The sequence below is a fragment of the Bipolaris zeicola genome, assembly GCF_000523435.1.
Source record: "Bipolaris zeicola 26-R-13 unplaced genomic scaffold scaffold_119, whole genome shotgun sequence".
Classification (NCBI taxonomy): Eukaryota; Fungi; Ascomycota; class Dothideomycetes; order Pleosporales; family Pleosporaceae; genus Bipolaris; species Bipolaris zeicola.
In genome coordinates, this window is record NW_006912168.1 from 49,913 (window position 1) to 74,785 (window position 24,873).

General features: G+C 51.2%; 12 protein-coding genes across 12 annotated transcripts; 9 read left to right on the forward strand and 3 right to left on the reverse strand.

Annotated features, from left to right (window-relative positions):
• Nucleotides 1–1,572: 1,572 nt before the first annotated feature.
• Nucleotides 1,573–2,111, reverse strand: COCCADRAFT_27688 (uncharacterized protein; the record flags this gene model as incomplete). The annotated part of the gene is made up of 3 exons (XM_007715873.1): nucleotides 1,573–1,611; nucleotides 1,661–1,950; nucleotides 2,057–2,111. 3 exons carry the CDS (start codon nucleotides 2,109–2,111, stop codon nucleotides 1,573–1,575), a joined length of 384 nt encoding a protein of 127 aa, XP_007714063.1.
• A 991-nt stretch (nucleotides 2,112–3,102) lies between these two features.
• On the forward strand, nucleotides 3,103–4,826 carry COCCADRAFT_6510 (uncharacterized protein; the record flags this gene model as incomplete). Its single annotated transcript, XM_007715868.1, has 4 exons — nucleotides 3,103–3,220; nucleotides 3,266–3,615; nucleotides 3,678–4,208; nucleotides 4,263–4,826. 4 exons carry the CDS (start codon nucleotides 3,103–3,105, stop codon nucleotides 4,824–4,826), a joined length of 1,563 nt encoding a protein of 520 aa, XP_007714058.1.
• Nucleotides 4,827–5,818: 992 nt separating this feature from the next.
• On the forward strand, nucleotides 5,819–6,196 carry COCCADRAFT_100812 (uncharacterized protein; the record flags this gene model as incomplete). Its single annotated transcript, XM_007715890.1, has 1 exon — nucleotides 5,819–6,196. One exon carries the CDS (start codon nucleotides 5,819–5,821, stop codon nucleotides 6,194–6,196), a length of 378 nt encoding a protein of 125 aa, XP_007714080.1.
• Nucleotides 6,197–8,214: 2,018 nt separating this feature from the next.
• COCCADRAFT_6511 (uncharacterized protein) lies at nucleotides 8,215–10,648 on the forward strand (the record flags this gene model as incomplete). The annotated part of the gene is made up of 6 exons (XM_007715869.1): nucleotides 8,215–8,262; nucleotides 8,336–8,757; nucleotides 8,807–9,244; nucleotides 9,300–9,562; nucleotides 9,610–10,179; nucleotides 10,227–10,648. 6 exons carry the CDS (start codon nucleotides 8,215–8,217, stop codon nucleotides 10,646–10,648), a joined length of 2,163 nt encoding a protein of 720 aa, XP_007714059.1.
• Nucleotides 10,649–11,345: 697 nt separating this feature from the next.
• On the forward strand, nucleotides 11,346–11,639 carry COCCADRAFT_100801 (uncharacterized protein; the record flags this gene model as incomplete). The annotated part of the gene is made up of 1 exon (XM_007715891.1): nucleotides 11,346–11,639. One exon carries the CDS (start codon nucleotides 11,346–11,348, stop codon nucleotides 11,637–11,639), a length of 294 nt encoding a protein of 97 aa, XP_007714081.1.
• Nucleotides 11,640–12,499: 860 nt separating this feature from the next.
• COCCADRAFT_27691 (uncharacterized protein) lies at nucleotides 12,500–13,537 on the forward strand (the record flags this gene model as incomplete). The annotated part of the gene is made up of 2 exons (XM_007715874.1): nucleotides 12,500–12,625; nucleotides 12,758–13,537. 2 exons carry the CDS (start codon nucleotides 12,500–12,502, stop codon nucleotides 13,535–13,537), a joined length of 906 nt encoding a protein of 301 aa, XP_007714064.1.
• A 778-nt stretch (nucleotides 13,538–14,315) lies between these two features.
• On the reverse strand, nucleotides 14,316–16,250 carry COCCADRAFT_100790 (uncharacterized protein; the record flags this gene model as incomplete). Its single annotated transcript, XM_007715892.1, has 1 exon — nucleotides 14,316–16,250. The coding sequence occupies one exon, from the start codon at nucleotides 16,248–16,250 to the stop codon at nucleotides 14,316–14,318; it is 1,935 nt and encodes a 644-aa protein (XP_007714082.1).
• Nucleotides 16,251–16,865: 615 nt separating this feature from the next.
• Nucleotides 16,866–17,024, forward strand: COCCADRAFT_100828 (uncharacterized protein; the record flags this gene model as incomplete). The annotated part of the gene is made up of 1 exon (XM_007715893.1): nucleotides 16,866–17,024. One exon carries the CDS (start codon nucleotides 16,866–16,868, stop codon nucleotides 17,022–17,024), a length of 159 nt encoding a protein of 52 aa, XP_007714083.1.
• A 308-nt stretch (nucleotides 17,025–17,332) lies between these two features.
• Nucleotides 17,333–17,724, forward strand: COCCADRAFT_38314 (uncharacterized protein; the record flags this gene model as incomplete). Its single annotated transcript, XM_007715894.1, has 2 exons — nucleotides 17,333–17,563; nucleotides 17,599–17,724. 2 exons carry the CDS (start codon nucleotides 17,333–17,335, stop codon nucleotides 17,722–17,724), a joined length of 357 nt encoding a protein of 118 aa, XP_007714084.1.
• Nucleotides 17,725–18,104: 380 nt separating this feature from the next.
• COCCADRAFT_6514 (uncharacterized protein) lies at nucleotides 18,105–19,240 on the reverse strand (the record flags this gene model as incomplete). The annotated part of the gene is made up of 4 exons (XM_007715870.1): nucleotides 18,105–18,382; nucleotides 18,490–18,878; nucleotides 18,933–19,113; nucleotides 19,210–19,240. The coding sequence occupies 4 exons, from the start codon at nucleotides 19,238–19,240 to the stop codon at nucleotides 18,105–18,107; spliced, it is 879 nt and encodes a 292-aa protein (XP_007714060.1).
• Nucleotides 19,241–19,797: 557 nt separating this feature from the next.
• COCCADRAFT_27694 (uncharacterized protein) lies at nucleotides 19,798–20,740 on the forward strand (the record flags this gene model as incomplete). The annotated part of the gene is made up of 2 exons (XM_007715875.1): nucleotides 19,798–20,028; nucleotides 20,078–20,740. The coding sequence occupies 2 exons, from the start codon at nucleotides 19,798–19,800 to the stop codon at nucleotides 20,738–20,740; spliced, it is 894 nt and encodes a 297-aa protein (XP_007714065.1).
• Nucleotides 20,741–21,961: 1,221 nt separating this feature from the next.
• COCCADRAFT_6516 (uncharacterized protein) lies at nucleotides 21,962–24,139 on the forward strand (the record flags this gene model as incomplete). The annotated part of the gene is made up of 7 exons (XM_007715871.1): nucleotides 21,962–22,148; nucleotides 22,211–22,471; nucleotides 22,519–22,787; nucleotides 22,837–22,848; nucleotides 22,899–23,029; nucleotides 23,078–23,165; nucleotides 23,237–24,139. 7 exons carry the CDS (start codon nucleotides 21,962–21,964, stop codon nucleotides 24,137–24,139), a joined length of 1,851 nt encoding a protein of 616 aa, XP_007714061.1.
• Nucleotides 24,140–24,873: the final 734 nt, after the last annotated feature.

Genomic DNA, 24,873 nt, shown 5'->3' on the forward strand with positions numbered 1-24,873 from the left:
CAAATGCCTACTCTACTAGGGCGTCAGTTGAGGCCTTGGATGGCCGTGACTAGCATGATACAATGACAGAATGCCGGCGCTACCGTTGGTGGAGGGGTGCACTGGGGGACCCAAGGTGAAATGGTAAGAAGGGCTAGCGAGGCAAGGCGAGGGCAGTGCGCAACGAGGGACGAACCAAACGACGACGGGATTGTTGGGCGGCGACGGCGGCGATGGTGATGATGAATGAAGAAACAGACGAAGAAGCAACTAGGCAGTGCCGGTGGACAGAGGACGAATTACAAAAGAAGCGGCATGCAATTTGCCATCGAGGCACTAGGGAGAGAAGCTGGGCAGACTGGCGCGAGATAGGCCTGGGCTGTCTGAGAAATAACGAACGTGTTGCCGAAGAATCCCTGATCTTCGCCGTTCGTGTTGACGGTCCTTGCTCGTCTTGCAGCGGCGACGGTGGGCCGGGGGGGGACAGGACGGGCAGTGCTAAGTATGTTCGCCCGCACATGTTCTTTTGCGACGCGGGCAGTCAAGCAAGGGCAGGCCAAGGGCAGGTCAAGCGTGCACGGCGTGACCAGTCAATTGTCGGGCACGTCGAGGCTGCTTAGGGGAGCGATCGGCGGCGGTAGCAGCGATGGGAACGGCGAGGGTGCAATCATGGACCTGTTCGCGCAAGACACGGGAAGCTGGCGCGGCGATCGATTTCGGCTGCGGCGCCCAGCCCAGCGGACTCAAGCCTTCGCCCTCGCCCTCGTCCTCGCAGCTCGTCTGTGTGGGCGACGGCAACTGTGAAGTGCATTGCATTGAGCCTTGGCATGAAAAAGAAGGCGAGGAAAAAAAAAAGGTCGCAAGGCTCTGCGTCGGGGAAGCAGGCCAAGGCAAGCGGGCGAATGAGGGCGCGCGACAGGATCGTGGGTGCGGTTGGGGAAGAGGATGCGGCCGCCTCGACGTTTCACTGCCAGTAGCAGTCCCACCAGCGAAGCCGCCGCTCCAATGCTGAAGCCCGCCAGCCCATGCCCGCCCATTTACATTCATCACGCACACACACACACACACACACAGCATGACCTGCTAACCAAGCCGCGTGTCCCGGGCAGTGCTCTGCAGTCGACTACGCGTGTGCCACACATGTAGTGTGTATGTGGTATATGTAGTAGTGTATACATAACGTAGTATAGGCAAGGACGGTGTGCTAAGATTAACTCGATGGCTGGCTGGCTGGCTGGCTGGCTGGGTGACTGGTGGGTGGCGCCTTCCAGCTGCAGAAAAGGGCAGAAACACACGACGGCCCTATCCGCACGCCTACTCTCCGAAAGTGGACCCACGGCAACCAAATGCTTGTCCAGCTCTCCGCCGCTGCTGCATTCCCATGCCCAATGCCCACCTTTTTGCCTGCTTTTAGAGCAAATGCGAACCTGTCTCTCTCCTGAGCCGACCCGACCACGAGGGCTGCTCTCTCCACTCCCCACCCGCTATACTGCTTTCCATCTCCCCTTATCTAGATGCGTCCATGGCTACATGCTGACTTGCTTTCTTCACTCACCTACATATGTACTTGTGTACTTACAGACGCCCAGCATGTCATCGACGCTCCTTCCCCCTTCCTGCATCCGTCCCATGCTGCGGGTAACGTGGACAGGTTCTCCCGTGCCCGCCCCCCCTTACTTACACAATACATGCCTGCAAATAACCCGCTGCCACTGCCACTGCCACTACCACTACCACTCTTCCCGCCACCTCCACCATCACTCGCCTGCCCCCTCCACATCACCCAGCCCGCATATTCCACTCGCTGCTCGCTCTGCCAAACGTCACACGGCGCGCTGCGCTGAGCCGTCGTTCGCTTGGAACCACCGGCTTGTCTTGCCATGATCGGGAGGCTGCATGGCGCACGACTAGGTACCACCTCGGCACGCTCCCTATCGAGACACAAGTGTCCTGTCGACGCTCCTGTCACCACTGACATGCCGAGATTACAGCGACACAATTTAACACTGCCGAATGGGAGTCCCACCCGTCTGCCTCGTTTGACACACGCCGCCCATATCATCTACTGCATACTTACTCGTTTGCTTTTTCTCCGCGCCTCCTCTCGCTTCCCCACCCGTCACAACCACCATGTTTGTTTCCGGAAAGGACTTTCAGACCCTCAATATTAACCTGCAGCTTGACTCAGCCCCATTGCTTTTGGCCCCTCTAGCTGCATCCATCTACACCTGCTGGGTACGGGTACCCATGTGGAGATTAGGCCCTGTGTGAACCTGCATTTGCCGTGTGCACACCTACTTACATGTCTATCCATCTATTGTGTATTATTATTATTATTATTATTATTATTATTATTATTATTATTATTACCTCTCGTCTTCTGCTTCAAGGTCGGCACGCCTGCCAGTCCCTGGCATGACTAATAGAGCAACAATAATGCTCGCAAACCTTCCAAGTGTGTAACATATGTGCCACTCTGGGTCGTCTTTAAGCCTCTAACAATCCCCACTGAACTTACTGTGCACTGGCATATACACACATGGCACTTGTTTACTTCTGATTCTTGGGCTTCTCCTCATATCTCCAGGGTCTCTTGTGCCCTCACATCTCGTACCACATATCTTGACATGCCATGCCTTCTGCTTTGCCATCTCGTGCCGTAGTATATCTTATATAGTGCATTGACGCTATTACATATTGACATGTTACAAGCAATACACTCTCTAGCTATACTTTGGGTCGACACCTTCTACGTGCCAGCTGTGTGTTATCTTGCCTTCGGCACACTCTGCAGCTATTGCAAGCTAAGGTCACCTCACACTTTCTACTTTGCTCATCATGAGACACTTTGTGCGTTCTCTGTTCATGTATCTATTGACTGTGAGAGACTTTGTTCTGTTGCAGTCACTTTGATATCCTCGCCTGTGGGTGAGAGGCGCTCCTGCTATTACTCACCATGGTAGTGTAAACACGGCACGAGCCTCACCTACACGTCACCCACAACCCTCACCATCTCTACACAACAGTCCACCATCAAGTCAGACCGAATTTGGCTCCTACTAACCGCCACCTGCAAAGCTCCACTTCGTAGGCATGGCATCTGCAAATTCATACAGTGGCCCAATGGCTCTGGAAAACTCAAAGTATGCAAGTCCACTACAGAAGAAGTCATCTTCGGTCACTTCCACGCCTTTCCTGTCACCTGTCGCCACGCCGAAAAGCGGCAGCACCTCCGCAGTTGGTAAGCACATTGCACTTTCATAAACGAATCGTCCTAATGCACTAGGTTCAGAGCAGAACAATTCCGCCGTCCAACTCGCCATGGCCCATGGAAACAGTCTCTATGATGAGGTGAACCAGCATGCTGTGAAGCTGTCCACCGTCATCTCGAGCACGATTGCAAACACTCGCCGCTTGCTCAACCTCATTCGAGAGGCATCTCCTGATACGAGCAATGCCACCGTCGAGGCCCTGTGGGATGAATTGGAAAAGCTCTACACTGCAATGAACGATGCAAAGGCAGCACTGCCCACGTTTCTGGATAAGCAGCGTAACAATATCAGCCTGTACCACACTGCCATGATGAATCAGATGATCCAAGATACGCAGCACGAGCTAAACATTCAGCACAAGAAGGTCAGTTCACCTTTACAGGACTTCGTACCCTCATGACACTTGCTGACTTGAAACAACTATAGGTTAACATTCAACATGATCTAATCCTCGAGCACCATGAAGCATTTCACGCATACAAAGAGCAGACTGCCGCCAAAATCAAAGACATTGAGGCTCTGCAGGAACGTGTTTCGCGTCTCACGCTTGAAAAAGGCAATCTCCGCACTGAAGTGGACAAGTACATGCAGCTTCTCGAAAAAGAGCATGCTGCTAAGGCTGAAGATCTACGCAAGGCCGATGCCATGCAGAAGGAACTAGAAACTGTCGTAGCTTCTAACAAACAGCTTCTTGTAGAAGTCGATGCGCTGCGGCAGAAACTCGAAGAGCATCAGGGCAGGACAAAGGCCGATCAAGAGTCTACCGAAGAGCTGAAGTTAATTACTGGCCAACTCGCTGAAGAAAGGAAGACGACCGCAGCCCTTGTGACAAAAATGACTGGTTTAGAAGAGAGTGAACGTATCGCTCGACTTGATGCCGACAAAGCCAACAAAGAGCACAAAACTCTGAGCGAGAAGTACAGCAACCAGGCAGCAGAGCATGCAAAGGCTTTTGTGGTATGTATATTCGACGGACTGTTCAAGTGCAGATAAAGCTAATACATTTTTCAGAAACTTCAAGAGCAATCCAAAGAGATCGACGGTTTGAAAAATGACGTCGAACGCTTACAGAAGGAAAACACTGAGTTGAAGCAGCGCCTGGCCGAGCTTGCTGATATCGACCACCAAGTCATTCAACTCGATCATTCAAACTCGAAGTTGTCAGGGCTCGTTAGCAGTCTTACCAGCCAGTTGAAGGCGGCTCAAGATGAAGTGAGCAATACCAGGCTTGAAAAGGAGGCATTCTTCGAGAAGGTGGAGTCATTGGGCAAGGGAGTCGAGCCCACTGATTCCGATACCGCTGGTCTCGTTCACAAACAGGCCGAGAGAATCGCCGTTCTTGAAAACACGCTGGAAGAGTGGACCGACCTCGCCAAGCGCTCGTACAAGGAATACAAGGACATGCTTCCGACGTACAGGCAGGCCGAGCAGTATCGCAAGGATGCTCTCGACAGGGAGGAAACCATCAAGGGTTTGCAGAAGGAGCTTATTGCAGCCAAGGCTTCGCAGAACAACGGCGACACCACGTACTGGAAGAACAAGTATGAGACTCTTCTGGCTACTGTTTCTACGTGAACTGGCCATTTACACCGGACCCGATGATGCTGCATGAGAGGTGGGAGAGATGGAGACAAGGTTTGAGAACCATGCATGTCACTTCATGGATAGTAGTATGAGCAGCTCTCATCAGATGTGTCCTTTAATTGATAAATTCAAAGGCATGTACCAATAGCTTTTGACTCATGACATTGATCCCAAGTGATGCTGTCTCGCAAAATTTTATGAAGTACAACGGGAGCTAGGGAGAATCCATTCAAAAGACATCCGTCATTCAAACCACAAAGGAGAAGAAGAAGCATGCTAGTACCCAAATATCGATAGTCTCTCTTATGCCCCTCTACCAACTATACCGCATATCTTATACTCCCCAACAACCTAACTCTGCAAGCTTCAAAAAAAGACTGATATCCTACGTCACAACCCATAAACTGTCTATAATGCTGTCATTACCATAATTTTCCACGAAGACAGAAATAGCAAAAAAAGGGGGGGGGGCGCTAAAGGAAACAGCCGCCCCTCCCCCCCGCAAAGAACACCATCTGCATTCGATCGTGCCAGTTTCTTTTCAAGCATGTTTTTTTGTCTCTTTCTCTCTCTCTCTCTACTTGGTTTGTGTCTTTAACTTATTCGTATTCGTGTTTGTTGCTAGCATGGTTATCCATGTTTAGCCGGGAAAGACTGATACGAGGTACGTCATGGCAAGTGCGGGGTGGGGGAGGGAGGGGAAGGGAGAGGAGGATTAGAGTGAATTTTTGAGGTTGGGTGGGGATGAGATAGAGTATGAAAGAAGGTTATGCGGTGAGTTTTGTTGGGCAGGTGGTGATTGTATGAGGTGATGATGGCGCTGTTGAAAGAAGTGGGCCATCGGGGGGGGCTGTAAGGTATGTGTATTGCTGAGGTAGCGCGGTACGCACACGCAGAATCACATCAGGAAAACGCGGGGGGCAAAAGGGGGTTAGAGGAGGACGGCAGTGTTTGAGAGGCGGCATGGGGTAAAGACCGTTTGAATGTACATCTTGATCTCAAAACCTTCGTGCCGTGGAGGGCTCCGAGGAGAGAGAGAGACGGTTAGTTTGTTAGTGATTTGCAATTCGGGCACGCGGATAGAATCCAGTGGCCAACGCACGGAAGGATGGATCCGGTTAGTTTGGTCATGTTACATCAACGTGCACCAAGCCATTCCACGTGATCTAGGCAATAAGTGTCGATGCGAGGCTAGTAAGTCTGCAGTAGCTTGTGTGGAGCTGCCCTCAGGGGGGGCGCAAAGTAAAACCAGAAGAGAGAAAAGACGTGAGAGGCCGGAACTTACCATGACCATGGTCGAGAATTATGGACCCACATGGTCACGGTGTTGCGTTGGTGTGTTGCAGAAAGGCCAAGTGTAAGCTACTGCACCGACCGCGATTTGACATGTCGATGCTGCCCATATACCTACTTAATGGAGAGTAGACGCATATGCCAGCCATGTCGGAAAGAGACAAGCCGCTTGCCCCTTTTATAAAACCAAGGTCCTTCCATGATGGTGTCATGATTTCTCATTGGCTTTCGATTCGACTGCCTGCATCCTCTTCCGTTTAGGTCTACACCTTGGTGTAGGTACTCTAAGACCATGTATGCACATATACATAACAATAGCTCGTAGAAAGGTGAGAGACGTGGGATATGATGATACCCAGGAAGCCAAAAAGTAAAAAGTACCATTTCCCAGGCCCATGGGATCGATTCCTCCGACTCGTATCTCTGGGGAAAGGGACATGCCACAGATCGTGGGCCGAGATAAAAGCAATGTTTAGTGTCCGCGCCTGAGTGCCTTCAGACGCACTGTGCGCTGCCGTGGTGTAAGCAGGAAGGATACTTCCTGTCCCGAGAAACCTCCCCAGCATCTCCGTGAATACACCTTCCGCAAAATCAGTGTGAGTTTGGATCTACAATGGCAGAACGACGGTCAAGATAGAGCATCCACTGGCTGTCTGTTTGATAACATTCAACATGGCGTGGTTGATCTGCAAGTCCGCTGCGATCTGCACTGCATGTGTACACCTAGCCAGAGTCCGCGGAACTTTGCGGGGGAAGGGAAGGGAAGAAAGGAAGGAGTGGACGCCAAACTTTCCGTTGGACGGCGGTGTGGCTTGCGGAGGACCCTGGGCTAGAAGGTATGGAAGCCATCGCGGAACATTTGTGTACAGTTGTGGAGACGGTACAGACGGCTAGAGTCGGTCAGGATGAAATGAGCAGTTTGAGACAGCAAGACGGCTTGATGTGAGTGGTTTTGCAATGCTGGAGATGTGGCTTTGCCGTGTGCAGCCGTGTCAAGCAAGGCAACTAGCGCATAGCGGCCATGGGTCGGATGATCCTTGGAGCTGGGGCAGGCTTGGACTACCGTGTCAGTACAGTATCCGATACTGCGGTGTTGAGTTCAGCTTTCAATGTCGCCCCTAGGTAATCATTGGCGAACGTGTGGCGCAGGCCCTCGATAGCTTCGGTCATAGTAGGGCGTCGTACGAAGTCAGTTTGCCCAGCCCGTCCATGGACACACCGGATGGATAGTGCCCGCCCACCAAATGAAGCTACCGACAAGGGCCTAGGCTGCAAAGGGGCAAGAGACCTCGTGCAAGATGAGGATCAGGTACGCCTGCATTGACCCGGCCCACCAAACACGTTTGAAGGCAGGCTCAGCGAGGTGGCAGTGGCGCTGGCAGTTGCACCATACGGTCGAGAGCATGTGGTGAGAAGGGGCGGACAGAAAGGGTGGTGGCAAAACACGCTCACGCTGCGACAAGGTGTGGCAAAACGGCGCTTCAGCTGCAGATCGCCAAAAGCTTGAGTGGCCAGGAGGCGCAGTGTTTGGCTGACTGCCGTGGGCGATGCGTTCACTCTACAGATGCATCGACGTGGGCCGCGAGTGGGATACGGAGTTGAGGCGGATTAAGCAAAACGCGCTAGTCCAAAGATGACTAGCCTAAGTGGAGCCAGCAAAATCGCGTGTCGTCGCTATGCATGCATGCCCTTCCACACAGACATCAAGGCCTGTTAGCTTCGCTACGCACGACCGTGGTCTGCCATGGCGGCTTATTAACAGAAAACATTTAGCACAGGGCGAGGCAGCCTAGGGGAGGCTGCTGAAAAAAAACTTCGAGTCCTGCAAGCAAGAGAAAAAGATCTCCGTCGGTCCAATACTCGGTCCCATTCCCCCGCCATCCGACTCGCACCGCTGCACACACGCCCCGATGACGACGTAAGGTGCTAATTGCGGATGCGGTTCTTCAGCTCATGGCGAAGTTCCCTTACCCTTATACCTTCTTATGTGCCTTTTTTCGCCGATTGAGACGCGGAATATCAACGGTAGCCTAGGGCTGCGACTCGCCAGTAACGTGTGGATACAAACTAGATGAATCAGCCCCCCATGGCTACTCCACGACGCAAAGCATGTGTTGAGTGTCGCCAGCAAAAGGTACTTTTCCTCCATTTCGCTTCGACGCGCAACACCCTCAATCGCCAAACAGACAACAAAACTGACTTTACAGATTCGCTGCGATGTTGAGCAGCACAAGGTCCCACATGACCCATGCGGCCGCTGCAAAAAGATGGGTTTGGAATGTCGCATCCTTCCCACATCAACCAGAAACTTGCGCCAGACAAAGGCTGAGATGCGCCGAGAGTTGGAGGAGTTGCGATGGAACATGAGGCAAGGCCAGGCCCCCGGCGACCAAAGCTATCCCCATTCGACCGCCTCGCCAAATGTCGACATGCAGAATTATACCCCGCTTGAGCATGCTTCCGGCACATATTCCGATCCGTCAGGGAGAACCGACGCGTCGGATTCAATGTCCCCAGCTTTCGATTCAAGGCCTCCCACAAGAAAAGGTTCCGACAGCCAGGGTACCATCCCGCGTGTCCTAGATGGGTTCCTCCTCGATTCCAAACGAATTGACGACTGTTTCGCACTGTAGGTTGAATGCCATGTCAATCTTCTCTTCCGCTGACATAAGTGATAGTTACTTCACCCAATACCACCCGCTGTTTCCAATTCTTGATCCCAGCACAGCCCCTAATGATTACTACGATCAGTCGCCGTTTCTGTTCTGGGTCATCGTTGTCACAGGATCCCGACGGTATTCTGACTATCCCGAGGTGCTTGAGAGAATTGCTCAACCTGTCACTCAGCTTGCCTTTTCCTCAATGGCATTACGCACCTCACAGGTCCCCATCATCCAAGGCTTGTTGATTCTTTGCACATGGAGACTGCCCACAAACTCGATGTACAAGGATACATCACACCTCATGTGCGGCTCAGCGGTACATCTTGCTACACAAATTGGTCTCCACATTGCGGGCGTGGGTCAAGATTTTGCCAGAACGCCCCTCGAGAAGGATCAATCCCTCAAGGTGCAGCGCGCCAGACTCTGGTTGTGCTGCGTCATCGTTTCTATAAGGTAGGTCTCGGATTATATGCGTTGCCTGGAATTCCTTTTGGCTAACGACCTATAGGACAAGTTGCGTTGAAGGCATACCACCTCTTGCTGAATCTTTCTTCGATGGGGACGAACAAGAGCGCGAGGACATGGTTCCTTATCTCCCAGCTGATCTGCAGTATCTCCACAAAGTTTTCATTATCCTCATGCGTGCGATGGTTGCAATGGGTAAAATCAATTTGCAGTCCATCCACTGTGACGTCCGCGTACTGCGGTCACTGATTAGCATATTCGATTCACAGCTTCTCAGCTTGGCCCCATCATCCCCAAGCGACCTTGGTGAGTATTTTTCTCCCGCACTTGACTATTGTTTACTGACCGAATAGACACCTTGCAACTCAGTTGTGCTCGTATCCATGTCATGGCTTTCCATTTCTTTGCTCACCCAACCAATCCTGGACCTGATGCCGAGGGTCTATCTCGATTTTATGCATTGTGCATATCGGTTTTACAGTCAGCATCGACCATGCAGACAGCCACGAAAACCCTCTTGTCCTCCGTATCGCAGTCTTTCGTTGACCGATCCATCACACTGGCTGGTTTTACGATCCTCAGGCTTGTTCGCAGTCCACTCGCGCAACATCTCGACTTGGTCGCAGGCGAGAGAGCCTTTAGTCAAGCGTACGAATTCCTGAAGAATGTGTCTTTGCAACCAGGAGACGTCCACTTCCGGACTGCGCATATCATGAAAGACCTGTGGGGCAGTGATAAGGTGTTCCGAAAGAAGGATGGACGCGTGGAGTCGCTATACCTGAGGTTACGCACCCGTTTGAGCATGAGTGTCAGCTACGACATGTTCTGGTACTGGCGAGAAGAATTCGGCAACATGCAAAATCCTTACAATGGCGAGGAGCCATCACTCGTCGCCAACGATGCCGCTCAGCAGAATGCTGCTCGTAAGTATCTGACCACCTCCTTTGGTTCATTAGTAACTGACGAATAGGCCAAGAATATATATCACACCACCACCAACAACAACAGCAGCAGCAGCAGCAGCAGCAACAACAGCAGCAACAACAACAGCAGCAACAGCAGCAGCAGCAACAAATCCAACAACAACTGCAACAGCAACAGCAACAGCTGACAGATCCTTCCCTGAGGCCCCAGCTTCCAGTAACCAAATTCGATCCGAGCTTAGTCAACCCTCAATTACAGCCCGACCCATCGGTAATGGGTGGTGGTTTCGACTCCTGGGATAGCCAAGACTACGCAATTCCACCTGTACTGGAACAATTTCCGGATTATGATTGGGCTGCTGGATTTGAGTTCTCGAATGCCGAGGTGCCGAATGTTCCGGTTGGATCCATGAACCCCATGATACCTGTAAATGGCGGTGCACCGAACATGGGATACACTTATGGTTAGATTCTATGGCCTCGATTGTCCTCCTGTAATGATTAGGTGGGAAGAAGAGTCGGGAGCTATCAGGATCTACAAATGCAGATCCTGGGCTGCATCGGTATCAGAAACAGGCAGATGCCATGTGCCTGAATGAGCATGACCGTAATTCCAAGACAGTCGTTTAGCAAAAGAAAGACTGGTTCGCCTATCTGAATATCTTTTCAACGATTCTTGGAACATGATCAGATAAGAAGGCGTAGACTGAAGAGATTGGAATGATGACATTGGCAAACCCGGATACGCTGAAGTAAGAAACGGTCACACCAGGGGTCTTTCCTACCATTGAATGGGTGAAGATCATGGTCCAGGTCAGAAAAAGGCCACTGGACTAGAGTGTCTTCTTGTGTTGGAGACGTGTCCGTACATTCGAAGAACCATTATCTCTAGTTGGTAAGGGTTGTTCAGCCGAGAGTGAAAGGGAGCTGGAGGACAGTAAAGAGTAGGCGACACCCATTGAACCACAACAGGTCCGCCTATGGCCTATTTCGATTGGAACCGGACATACTGGCCATCACGGCACCAATGATACGGACGAGTTGACAGACGAGAGGTCGAGTATGAATCGAAAGTGGAATGCTTGCCGTTGTGCTGGCCGGCGGCTCACTTAAATCAAATCTAGCTTCTCGGCTCGCGGAATCCCACGGACTATGCACATGTACATATGTCGGCATCGGTCAGCATACCAATCGGATCATTCCATCCCTCGCTTTCAAACGATGTTACCATTTGCATACAAGGAATTGCGCCAGACATCGGCGGAGCCGAACTGTTTTCTGCACGCTTCTTGTACCCAGCCAGTGAGAGGTCCCGCGTGAGGCGCCCGTATCGGTCAGACTACCGGCGAAATTCGGCAAGCAACGCTACGTCAGCGAGAAGGATGCATTGCGGGGTGACCATCACATGGATTCCTCACATGCGGATGGAGTGTTCGTTGCCGTTTGTGGAGCCTAGCTGAAATGTTTTCCCCAGCTGTATGGTCAATCATAGAGGTTTCAATTGAAAGGTTGTTTTTACTTGACATGTTTCCACTTTGCGCCTTATCCGGTTGTGCTATCAAGGATATTTGACCGACGGAACCAACAGAAAGGCGATCGGTGCAAGCCACACACAAAGATTTACTAGGATGAGCACCTTGGACTCCCATCATCATTTGTCCTCATGGTTGTACTAGGTCCGCAGGATTTCGATGCCAGCGCGATACATACCAAACTAGGCCAAAGCAACCTGTTAGGAGTTTTCTCCGATTGGTTTTCGATCTAAGTTTCGATCGAACCAAAAGCCTCTTGTTTCGCAGATTCCCACAATATTGGACGGAGGTATACCTAGTTTGAAGACTTCATGTAGCTATCGCTTCCCTTTCTGGATCATTTTCACTCGCTTGTGGGCCTTTACATTTTTTCTTCGGGCTGCAAAGAAGGAATAAGAAAACGACGACTCCTTCTCAACGTCTTTGGTTGACAAAGAACAACATTACGCAATACGCCGAGACTCAGCGAGATCTGGTCAGTGGAGAGCAAACTCAAGGCTGTCGTGCCTTGGTTGATTAACTTCACTCACAGACTTGTTGCTTACCATTAATGAACAGACTTCCTCTTAGTAATACTACTCCCACCATTAATAAGATTACCCTACGTCCTTGTGCACAACGTTTCCCCAGCCACCAGTCGTTTTCTTCTTCTACTCGAAACCCACATACATTTATATGAAAATAGAAGATATACGAAAGAGCTAGGCAAATATATAAACTGGGAGAAGAAGGAAAAGAAGGACTTGGATCACATTTGAGAGATATCGTACAAACAGAAGAATATCAAAATGGCAGCCGTTGAGAAACTCCGAGCAATGCTCGCGGATCCAGAAAAGTTTATCGCATGTCCCGGTGTATACGATGGCCTCACAGCACGTATAGCGCTTCAAGAAGGCGTAGATTGTCTGTACATGGTACGCCATGCCACCCACGTCCAATGCACTATACCCTACTACCCTACTACCCTACTCGCCCCTGAACCGTCCCTGCATGTCACCATGCAACTATACTACATGACGACTAACCAAACCACCTGCGACCAATAGACAGGCGCAGGAACAACAATGTCGCGTCTGGGAGTCGCAGACATGGGCATCGCAACTTTCAACGACATGCTCGAAAACGCCTCGATGCTAGCCTCGCTCTCACCACGGACCCCCCTCATCGCCGACGCAGATACCGGCTACGGCGGGCCCGTAATGGTTGGGCGCACAGTATCGGCATACATCCGCGCCGGCGTCGCAGGCCTGCATCTCGAAGACCAAATCGTCAACAAGCGGTGCGGCCACCTCAGCGGCAAGCAACTCGTCAGTGTCGAGGAATTTGAAGCCCGGATCCGTGCTGCGCGCCTCGCGCGCGATGAGTCCGGCGGCGATATCGTCATTATTGCGCGGACCGATGCGCTGCAGTCGTTTGGCTACGACGAAGCGCTCAAACGGCTGCGTGCTGCCGTCGCTCAGGGCGCTGAAGTAGCGTTCCTGGAAGGCGTCACGACGGCTGAAGAAGCGAGACGTATCTGCGTTGATATGGCGCCGACCCCTTGCCTCTTCAATAACGTACCTGGCGGCGTCTCACCGGACTACAGCGTCAAGCAGTGTCGCGAGATGGGATACAAACTTGCCATCTTCCCGCTGCTGGCTTGCGAGGTCATATACCCGGCTGTGCGCAAGGCGGTGCAGCAGATGAAGGAACTGGGCAATGTCAAGAGTGTTGAGGAGGACGGCAGGAGATACGGGCCTCGGGAGTTGTTTAGGCTGTGTGGAATGGATGAGCTGATTGATTTTGATGTCAAGGCTGGGGGGTTGGGGTATAAGAATGGGGCGTGAGTGGCGTACAGTCGAACCCGACTGGAGCTCTTATATCGTCATTACTGGGATGGTGACGCTAGAAAGGAGAGATGATTGGCGGCGCTTTTTTTTGTGTTTTCTTTACTTAAGAGGGATATATGATTGGGAAGGAAGAAAAGGCCTTTGGGAGTTGTTGTATCTGTTTATATAGTTATATGATCTCTAGCCATCATGTCTACGGGCCTTTTGTCGACTTGGTTACCCCCCCCCCCCCCACATGATTCAACCTTAATCCAAGACTTCGATTGTGACTAGACTGTCAGGAAGAAGAATGGCAGGGAAACAGTGTCTGAGAAGCTACAGCACAAAAACGTTTAATCAAAAGCACCAAACCGAATCGTCATGGCAAAAGAAACACGTCAATGGGTGAAAGAAAAGAGAAGAAGCAGTAGCTCAAGCAGCAACCGTTTGATATGCAATTCGAAGTCGCCTCGTTTGTTTTCTATGTACTTTGAGCATCTAACGTGCTTTCTAAGGATATCTTGGGTTTCAAACACATCCCACTACCTCTCTCTCACCCCTTGCCTCCACTCACATATTTACTGAAATTTCTTTATGCAAACGAAGGACAAGAATTTAAAAATAAAATAAAGAGTGCTGAAGATGCTTTATGTGACAAACAACGGCATTTAAAGACCCCCCTATTTGAAGAAATAGCCAAAAAAGAAACCACCCGGGAACCGGCCCTAGCAGCAGGAGCCAAAAAAAAGGGGAGCGTAGAATTGAGGTCGCAAAGCCCCTTGTTTTTTTTTGGGTTTTACAAGAAAGGTAGTACTACGCCCTTTCTTATTGGGCTCCCTCTGCCGTCCACGGTGCTGCCTTCGGCACTGTAACCGGAATCGCGATCGACGTCGTCATTGTCAAAGTCGATGTCGAAGTCCGGTTCCTTCTCCTCATCTTCTTCGCCGTCTTCCTCGTCGCCGTCCCACGCTTTTTGCGTCGCGCCACGCGAGTTCCAGCGCAGGGTGCGGCTAATGCTGTCGAACCACTCGGTGGGTTGTGAGAGCACAGTAGGGAAGGGGTACTGAGAGGCTGCGATGGTGACATGGTCGCCCTGGCGGAGCTCAACGCGGCCCTTGCCGTCAAAGGCGCAGTAAGCGGTGGCGCGCGACTTGAGAGGTACTGCGATCCTGAGAAGCATGCTGTCGTTGAGAAGCATGGGGCGGAAGGACAGAGTGTGAGGGCAAATCGGGGTCAGGAGAATGGCAGGGATGTCGGGATGGACAAGGGAGCCGCCTGCTGAAAGCGAGTATGCGGTGGAACCAGTTGGTGTGGAGAAGATGCAACCATCTGCTTGCACGACAGTGAGCAGGTTGTTGTCACCGTACAGCTCCAAGTTAGAGACGTAGGGCGATGGGCCACGGTCGATGACAAGCTCGTTGAGGACCTCGAACTGTTCGGCTTCGATGTGTTGAGGCGATCCTTGGGCAGCGTTCTTCTGGTAACGGTACACGGTGCAAGTGAAGCGCATGCGTAGGTTCACGCGCATACCTGTTTCGCACATGATCTTGTCCAGCGCAGGGCGGTACTGTGCAAACTCAAAGTTGGTAAGGAAACCAAGACTGCCGAGCGAGAAGGACAGGATCGGGGGTACAATGCGCTGGAAGAGCCACGAAGTGAAAAGGACGGTGCCGTCTCCACCGAGCGTAAGCACAAGGTCGAAGATCTCCGGGGTTTCCCAGCAGAGATCTGGAGTCCACCAGCGAAGCATGTTCTCGTAGCGGGGGTCCTTTGCCAACAAGGATGCGGCATCGAAGCGCTTCGACTTGCGTAACTTGTGGTCAACATAGACATTGACGCCCACATCCGATCCGTAGCGGGAGGTGGTCATGAGCCACTCGGCCAGTTCGCGCGTAAGATATACAAGGTTGTTGTCGCGAGCCTTGGTGACGATCATAACATTGCGCACTGTCATCTTGATGGGACGGCGCTGGAGCTGCTTGGAGACCTCGCGGACACTGCATGCGGTCTGCATGAGCCTGGAGTGCGAGATTGTCTCGTCTTCGGACATCTCCTCGAGCACCTTGCCCAGGTTGACTGCTTTGTCGAACTTCTTGTGGAAAAAGCAAGGCGATGCAAGCGCCGCCATCTTACTGGCAGACATGTCTCCTCCGTTCAGCTCGAGTTCGGAGAGGGCCTTGGCAAGCTGCGCTTGGGTGATGCTCTTTGAGCGAGCGGTCTTGCGCGCGTCACCAGCACCGTCCGCAGTGGTTGGATCCATGGGTTCTGCCAGAAGTGGGGGTCGGGATTGGAGTGCTTTGAGGATAGTCTGGCGAGGAATTGCCGAGTCGATGGAACAAGCGTTCTTGCGATGTTTTCGGGTGCGGTTCTCACCAAAAGAAGGTAGCCGCGGCAAGACCGAGAGGTTTTCGATGGAGGAAGAGGTGCTGATGGCAGTCGAAGATCTGTTTCGAGTATACTCGTCTGATGTCAGACTGGCTGGTTGTTGTGTTACAGCGGAGGGGCCGCCGATCTCAGCGGTTGTGACGGATGCATTATACGGTGCGTCCAACGGGCAGTGGACACTGGTTTGCGGAGGTTGGGGCGATTCTGGGCGTTTGAGATTATTTAATGGTGCGTCGGCATCGACGGGTTTAAGGTCGGAGGAATTCGAGTTGGTCCGTGGCGACAGGAGGGGGTGCACCCTCGCCGGGCTGTACGGCTCCCCATTTTTGGAAGTGGCCGATAACATTGTCGCTCAACTAAGTAGTATGCCTTGTTTTTGCTGAACCGGCGCCAGTGGAACTTGTCTAACCGCCTCCGTGTCCGTAAATGGCTGAGCGCAGAACTCGGCAAATGAGATATTAAATTCGGCTCGTGATTTCGGGTGCCGCGGGAATGTATATATACAACGAAGGAGAAACGTAGCCAGACGGTTCGGTCGAGGGAAATCGAAGTATGTGGGCGACTACAAAATATAAAGGACAAAGGAGGCAGTGAAGTGTGCTACTGCATGGGCGTGAATCGTGGTGGTCCTGGCTGCTTGGTTGCAAGAGATGGAGATATTGACAATGGTGAAGGAAGAGTCCGGCTCGACCAATAGAAGTAGGAAGCGAAGAAAAAAAAGAAGAGGGGACAAGAAGAGAGTGGGAAAAAGGCACGCGACGAGACGAGAAGCCGCGTGGGAGAAGGGCGAGCGCGCAATACAGAAAAAGGCCGTAGTGCAGGTTGAGGCAGGCAGCTATTAGGCACGATGCAAGACGTTCTATATTGACTTGACGTCTGCACAACATCGCTGCCATCGCCATTCTGAAGCAAAGCCACACCACGGTCCCACGCGCCAGCCTCAAACAAAGTTACCGTCACTATGTTGCGGCTAACCCACCGGGTCGTTGTGACACTTCGCGCGTCACAAAACTCGTGGGGCCCCTTCGGACATTCTACCAAACATAGAACAAGACCACACTCCAACCACAGCTTTGACACACAACCCTTCGTGCCTCAGGCGGCCCAGAATCAGCTATGAATCTGTCTCATTAGGCACGCTCCACCAGACGGCCATGCCTCGCGACTGTCAACAATCCTTCGAGAGCACTAAGAAGAGTTATTCGGTGAGCAAGGCCTCGCGTATATACATGGTTGTCCCGGTTATCGGCTCATAGCGACACCCTCCGGGTTTGATCCACACTTCACCGCCATGCGTCGGGTCATTCCCATCGTATTCTTCAGAACAAACGCTTTCAGGCAAACATGCAAGGTTGCGCTGCCGCACAACAAAGGAGTTTCTCCATGGACGCAGTGTCCCAGATGTAGACTAGCCTGCTCCTATCTATAATGGACCACCTTGATGCAGATCGACTTCTGGTACAGGGACAGTTTGGGCCAGACTACTCACTCCTTACGAGAAGCCGAGTTTCGCAACAACTCGATCAAGCGGGAGGATACGGCATGAACCTGCTTGCCGTCAAGACCGACGGCCCACACACTTCATACACCTCACATGCCCAGTCGTGGTACATGTCGCGTATAGTAGAGAGCACAATGGGCTCATGTTTGCAGCCTGTGGTGTTGCAGCGCCCGCCCGCGGCATTTGCCTCTAGTTGCCGACTCTCTACCTGACGCTGCGTGCTGAAACACAAGCATCTTACTGGCTGAACCTCGACCTGAATGCGCGCACCTTTCATGTCCTGTCATTTTTCCCCAGCGCTTCTGGGGAGAGAAGATAAGATTATCGCTATACACTGGCAGATGACAGTAGCCTTGTGAAGCGCTTGTGATACATACAGTCAATATATTGCTGACGGTTCATCCCTTGTGTGTCAGAAGGGATTGGCGAGTGAACCATGGTCATAGGGTCAAATTCAGGAGGTAGCAAGAGAGATCAAAGTATGGCGCTGCAGCTAGGTATTGTATATTTTGGCCTCCTGGTCAGCCTCGATGGCTGTCCCAGAGAGTCTAGCCTGTATGCAGTGCGAAACAGTTGCTGAAATTCTGAAGACTTTTGTTTGTGTACAGATGTGCATGACCTTCCAGTCTTCTTATAGCCATTGACATGTCGTGGTATCTAGTGAAGTCGTAACTAAATGAAAAGTTGCAGGTGAGGCGCCTATCGGAGAGCCTTGCGAGCAAAAGTGGGCAGAACAAAGGCCGCCTCGTGAATCTCCTTGCTGTAGTACCTGCACAGAGACTCCTCCTCTTCAGCAGACCAGTTGCGGAGAGGCTTCTTCAGATTGAGGTTGGCGTCCTTGCTGCAGACCATGAAGCCAATCTGGCCGGATGGATAGGTGGGGATGGTGGTGTATGCATACTCGACGTTGGGGAAGACTTCCTTGCAAGCCTTCTTAAGGTTGACAATAAGAGGCATGTGGAGCCATTGGTTCTCAGCTACATGGTAACAACGTTAGCCGCTGCCCGTAAAAAAACACCTGTTCGACATATTGAAGTCGCTGAAGAAAGGCGGACAGAGATTAAGGGGTTGAGAGAGGGCTTACAACCTTGGGTGGTAATGACACCGCCTTCGCGGAGCGCTCCGTTGAGGAGCTCAAAGTAAGCCTTCTGGAACAGAGCCTCAGCGGGACCCTCTGGGTCACTGGAGTCGGTGATGATGACGTCGAATTCGCCCTTCTTGTCCTCGAGGAACTTGAAGCCATCGCCAACGATGGTGGTGGTCTTGGGGTGCTCGAAACCGACGGACATGCCGGGCAGGTACTGCTTGGAGAGGCGGATGACAGCTTCGTCAATGTCGCAGAGAACAGCCTCCTTGACGCAGTCGTGCTTGACAACCTCACGGAGCACACCACCATCACCGCCGCCAATAACCAAGACCTTCTCGGGGTTGGGGTGGGAGTTCATGGCGAGGTGGGTGATCATTTCCTGGTAGCTATGATGCCATCAGCCAACGTGCAGGCATGCCATTGTGTACAATTCAACATACGAGAACTCATCGCGCTCGGTGCACTGAATGACGTTGTCGAGAACGAGGACGGTGCCGTAGTCGGTCGATTCGAAGATGAGGACGTCCTGGTACTGGCTCTTCTCATGGTGAAGAACTTCCTTGACCTGGAGCGTCATGGCCTGACCGGGCCACATGCCGGAAATCTCACGGAACCAGCCATCTAGGGTCGTGAGTTAGCCACTGCTTTTCTGTACTACTAACGCGCGCAGCAAGCAGCTGGCTTGTATCTCGCAAAAGAAAAAGTGTGCCGCCTTACCCTTGATGGTGGGGTGCTCGATGGAAGGCATTTTGTTAAGAAGAGTACGCGTAGAGGCGAGACGGGTGTGTATGAGAAGTGTGATGGGCCTGAAGTAGCGAATGCGGAAAGAGATAGAGGATTGACAGAGCCACCAGCGGATATATATGGGGAGCTTCAGTTTGGCCGAGTTTTGAGTTTTCCCAGTGTTTGCGTTGGTTGGGCACAATTTTCTAGATCGATGCACGTCACTGGTTGTGGGCGGAACTGCCCCGCCATCCCCCACCTTCCTACTGGGTAGGTCCAGCCGCCCAAAGCTTCATTTCCCCGGTCATCTTTTTCCATGTACGTGTAATTGATCCTAGGCGACCGACTGTGTATCACAATATAATTTGCGACTGTGTTTATGAGCAGGCAGCAATGTTGCGGACCATCAGGCTGGTCACGGAGCCGACGTGATGTAGAGGGCGCCGCAAGCGCGAATAGCTGATAATCAGGGTGGTGCAGACAGTTGCAGTCGACAGACACATAAAGAGAAGGAATGTTGGGCATTGAATAACAAACATCAATCGTCCTGTCGTCTGCACAAACAAATTACCCAAACAGAACATGTCCGAGCAAGCTCCAAACAGAAACGCCACACAGGAGGAGCGCAGTGCGGTCGAGCAGATCATCGCAACCAAAGCTTATGTCGATAATCCCGAATTACTACCGTGGTATACGAAAGATGTCGAAGAGCCCGAACCTGCTGTCAGGGACCTGTTTGAGAATTATAGCAAAGTACCCTCGACTGACGTCGTGACGCACATTAAACATGTCAGGGATGAAGCTTTCAAGATAGTAAGCATATGCTGCTACGTATAGTAGCCTCACTAACATTGTCATGTAGTTTCCATACCCATGTTTGGGCAATTGGGGCTTCCTCAACTTCTCAATTGGAGTAGGGCCGGCTTACCAGGAAGTCGTCAGGCGTATCAAGGATGGTGAGCAATTCCTCGACCTCGGATGCTGCATGGGCCAGGACATCCGCAAGCTGGTTCACGATGGCGTCCCATCAACAAACACATATGCGTCGGATCTCAAAAAGACCTTTTGGGACTTGGGCTATGACATGTTCCTCGACAAGCCGACTCTAAAGACGCAGTTTCTTGAAGCCGACATCTTTGACGCCGATTCTCAGTTGAAGCAGCTGAATGGAAATATTGACATCATCAACGCCGCTGCTTTCTTTCACCTTTTTGACTGGGATGACCAGTTCAAGGCAGCAAAACGCGTTGTTCAGCTATTGAAACCAGTGCCCAATGCTCTGATCGTTGGGCGGCAAGGAGGTCAGCCCGAATCGGGCACCTTCGCACATGTGATGAAGGACCAAACTGCTTTCTGGCACAACCCCGAGTCATGGAAGGATATATGGAAGCAAGTTGGTGAGGAGACTGGGACTAAATGGAAAGTGGATGCTGTACTTGGTGAAGAAGATTTGTCGAAGAGGATGAAGACCAGGCTTGTACCTGCTGGAACAAGGTTCATGACATTTACCATTCGAAGAGTCTAAGACTTTGTGCACCTAAGAAAAAGAAGTTTCATAACACTAATCCAAATCAACACGCCACGTGACCCGCAGATTAAGCAAAGATATATCATAGCAGGGATTCAGTACTTGAGATTTACAAAGGCCTTACTAAACGACAGAGCGCGTTACTAGTACAGCTGCGTACTAAAAAAGATAGGCCTGCGCTACTTTTTCTCCACCCAAAGAGTACCAGAGGTTGCCGGATCCCGCTGCCAGTCTAGAGAGAGACAACAGACTATCGCCCAAATCTTACTCTACTATAGGACGCTTAAGAACCTCTAGAACCAGATATTCAGCAATCTTAGTTGTAGACACAACCTCCAGGCCATTCTGAGTAAGCTACAATTAGCCACTAAAGCTATCTAGTTCCTAGAACGACCGTAGATCCTTAGGCACGTTAAGATCGCAGATGCGTAGACGACAGCCGAGCGCTGGGGGGACTATAGGTATCGCGGCCGCAAAACACGAGGCGGCACACCTCTACGAGCTTATAAGCATGGCATACTGTTAGTAGAGCCATTGATTATCGATGATAACATATTACGATGCCACTTTAGTTTTGCGAGCGTGCCTTCGCATGTAAATATTACGCCACGACTTTTTGCAGTTACGCTAGCCACACAGAGTGCAGCAGCGATCAACGATCTGCCCTGCAACGCCTTGCATCGTGGTTTGGCCAGATGCCCATGTGGCTGGGGTGGCGATATTGATTGAAAGATCGAACAATGACAGAAGAGCGAGGGCTGAAAAGCCGCAAGCCAAGTTCCACAGGCAAGCGAAGATCATGTAATCTGGAGTTGAAGGTCCAACTCTATTCGCTAGCTCGCTGTAGGCGTTGCAAGAATGCTTCAGCCGCTCAGCCAAGTCGATTAGCAGAGTTTGAAACCACGGCATGTGAGAGTGGCGGGGTAAGCTAACTCTTCAGCTCCTGCGGAAGTGCTCTTCTGACAGTTTCTTTTACTGGTACCAAAAGTCGTAGAACCACAAGCGGGATTCACAAGCGAGTGGGCTGACCCGCATGCATCTTGCGGTTGAGGATTCGCGATATTGGCATCGCTGCATAGGGTCAAGTCGAAGTACAAGTTGCTTTCTCAGCGGTGCAGATTGCACTAAAGGGTCAGCGGGCTAGCTCATGGTATATAAAGATTATGTTCTCTCAAGACGCCTCAGCTTAGTTAGTATCGTGTACATCCATCAGGCATCATGCTGAGTCTTAAGAGGGTTCTCTTCTTTTTTTCCTTCATATCATTGTGCGTCACTCAGAAGGACCCATTAAAGGACTTTTGTCGCATACACGGACATCAAACTACAATAGTCGACCGCCGGCTCTACGTAGATGGAGGTCTGGTCAATTGGTCGCCTCTCTCAGCAGAATCTATCAACTACACAAGTATGATGCCTGTCAAAGAACCAAGCATACGTGTTACGTCTACGCCTACTTATCACTTCTAGGTACATGGCTGAGATACGGTGAGCTCGATATAGATAAAGACGGCTTCCCCCAGCATTTCCTCCTAGCAAAGAACGATTCAGTCCCTTCCGTCCAAGGTGGCGTACTTTGGTCGGACACCTCGAATAAGGTTATGTATCTGTACGGCGGCGAGTATGGCAATGACAAGCCTGAAGACTTTGTATTGTGGTATTACGATATCGTTTACGATACCTGGAACAGGTCCGATGTGAAAACGCCAGACATACGGCGAGCTTCTTGGGGTATGTTTCTTTTCTACATGTGTATTGAAGAGTGCTGATGACAGAAGGTGCTGGTGCCACAGTACAGGACAAAGCGAGAGGCTATTATTATGGAGGTTGGTTGACTAACGCTTCTGTCCCTGGATACCAATCTCGCACCGCTCTGAGTAACATGCTGGTCTATGACATGCTCGCGAGTTCATTCAAGAACCAATCCGGGCCAGACGACATTCCCCGCGCTGAAGGTGTAATGATATATCTACCTGCTGGGGATAGTGGGTTGTTGGTATATTTTGGAGGTATTCAGTTCCCCTACGGCAATGAAACAGCAAAAGCGGTGGGTTCCTCATCCATCAAGCTGCTTTTACGATCACTGATAGGCGCAGCTTCCAATGACTGTACGTTCCACATAAGCCGGAAATTTTTTTGTTACTCAAGCCTCTCACAGGATATATATGTGTACGATATCGGGAATGATCTCTGGTACAAGCAGAAGGCGAGTGGTGCAGGAGTGCCTGAGAATCGGCGAAGATTTTGCGCAGGAGCCGCGTGGGCGGATGACCGCTCATCTTACAATATGTCCGTGGGGTTATCGTGTTCTGGAGAAGTATCACTGACCAGTCTTAGCTATCTTTTCGGCGGTGCATCAGTCGGTGATGGGGTTGGTTACGGAGATGTATGGATATTGAGCCTCCCATCCTTCACGTGGATCAAGGTGAGCCAGAAATGTCTTGCCCAGGACTACGGCAAAATAAGCGTGGGGACAAGTGCTAACCGTATGAAAAGTTCTGGCCCAGAAAAGAAGACGGTGGTGGCCAAACCTATCCCCATCATTCACTCACATGCGACGTTATAGAGAACTCGCAAATGATCATTATGGGTGGCTCATTTCCCAATGGGACTGCCGAATGCGACGTCTCGCCTAATTACGGACAGCATGGTCTGGATCTAGGTAAGGCGAATGCTAAGGGGGCGAAATGGGCACTGTTCAACCCGAACGTGACACAGTACAAGGTGCCTTTGGAGATAGCCCAGACAATAGGGGGCGGTGCCACAGGCGGTGCAACTATGCTCGCTCCAACAAGCGGATGGGAGGAGAGGGACTTACAAGTACAGTTTCAGCGAGCTTACACGCCGACAACAAGGACACCTACAAGAGACCTCCCCACATCGACGGCGACTTCCACATCAAATTCATCTCCAGCTAAGCCGGGAGGCTCAAGCAAGAAGACTATTATTGCCGGAGCCGTAGGTGGAGCTGTGGGAGGCTTGTTGCTGCTGGTCGCCATGGTTTGCATTTGCTTGTGCATCCGCCGCCGGAAGAGAATCGAGGAAGGCAACAGGCACAGTCAACCGGAACCCCCATTGCAATCGATGACCCAAAACACTTCTCCTCCAATATCACCACAGCAGTGCTCCTTCAGCCCCCAAAGCTTACCGTCGCCGCCCTCATACCACGCGTGGCCTCACTACGCACCAGGCGGTCCGGACCCATCAGCAGTTGCCGCGCCACAAGAGGTGCCCAACGTGCCATCTCCACCGTTGCAGGAGATGCCTAATGTGAGATCGCCAGTAAGCTTCGGTACTCAGCGGCAATCGAGTGAACCATGTGCTTTGGGCATCGATCCGTATTACTCACAGCATCCACCTAAGAGAGCTGAGACAGATGTATCGCCCATGAGTAACTGAAGCGTGATGTTCCAATGTTATATAAATTGTAGTGTAGGACGCCTTTTTTAGTAGTGAGGTTTATTTTCAATATTGAAAAGAAATTAATACATCTTCAAGTGTAACATATAGAGTTACTTGGAAACTAAGTTGATTGTTAACAAGTCTATGCGTCACGCTGCTTTTCGTGGTCGCTTCTTGTAACAAAATGTGAAGGTCGTCCGAAGATGAACTAGGTTTAGTTTTCGGGGAGTGAGTGGGCGACGATGGACGAGAGGGTTGTATTAGCACGATTGGTAGATCGATGTAACAACACGAGGGGTTTGAGAATCAAGTAGTAATCCCTAGGTTCAAACTTAAGTTAAACATAATAATCTTTAATATTTCATTGCTTAATACTATATACTGAGGGTGATAGCCGCGCGCAGGACTACCGATAGTCTTTGGAGTGACTATCGATCACGTGACATTGCCTTCCCTGGCGATACAGTTCCTGTCACGCTCCACCTATTGATGAAGCCTGTGACTGTAATTTGTAGCATAATATCATTCTATACTCTGAAGGCCTAACTATCGCAGTATGAATAGTTCGAAATTAAAATGATGATAAAATATTTCTAAGTGTAACATAGTTCATAAGCGGGTGGCCACCCCAAGCGAGTGGCCACCTCCCCACCAGCGCGTCGACGTTGATACTACAACGCGTTATGTCTCAACCACGCGACTCTCGATTAACTTATAACGAATCAGATCTT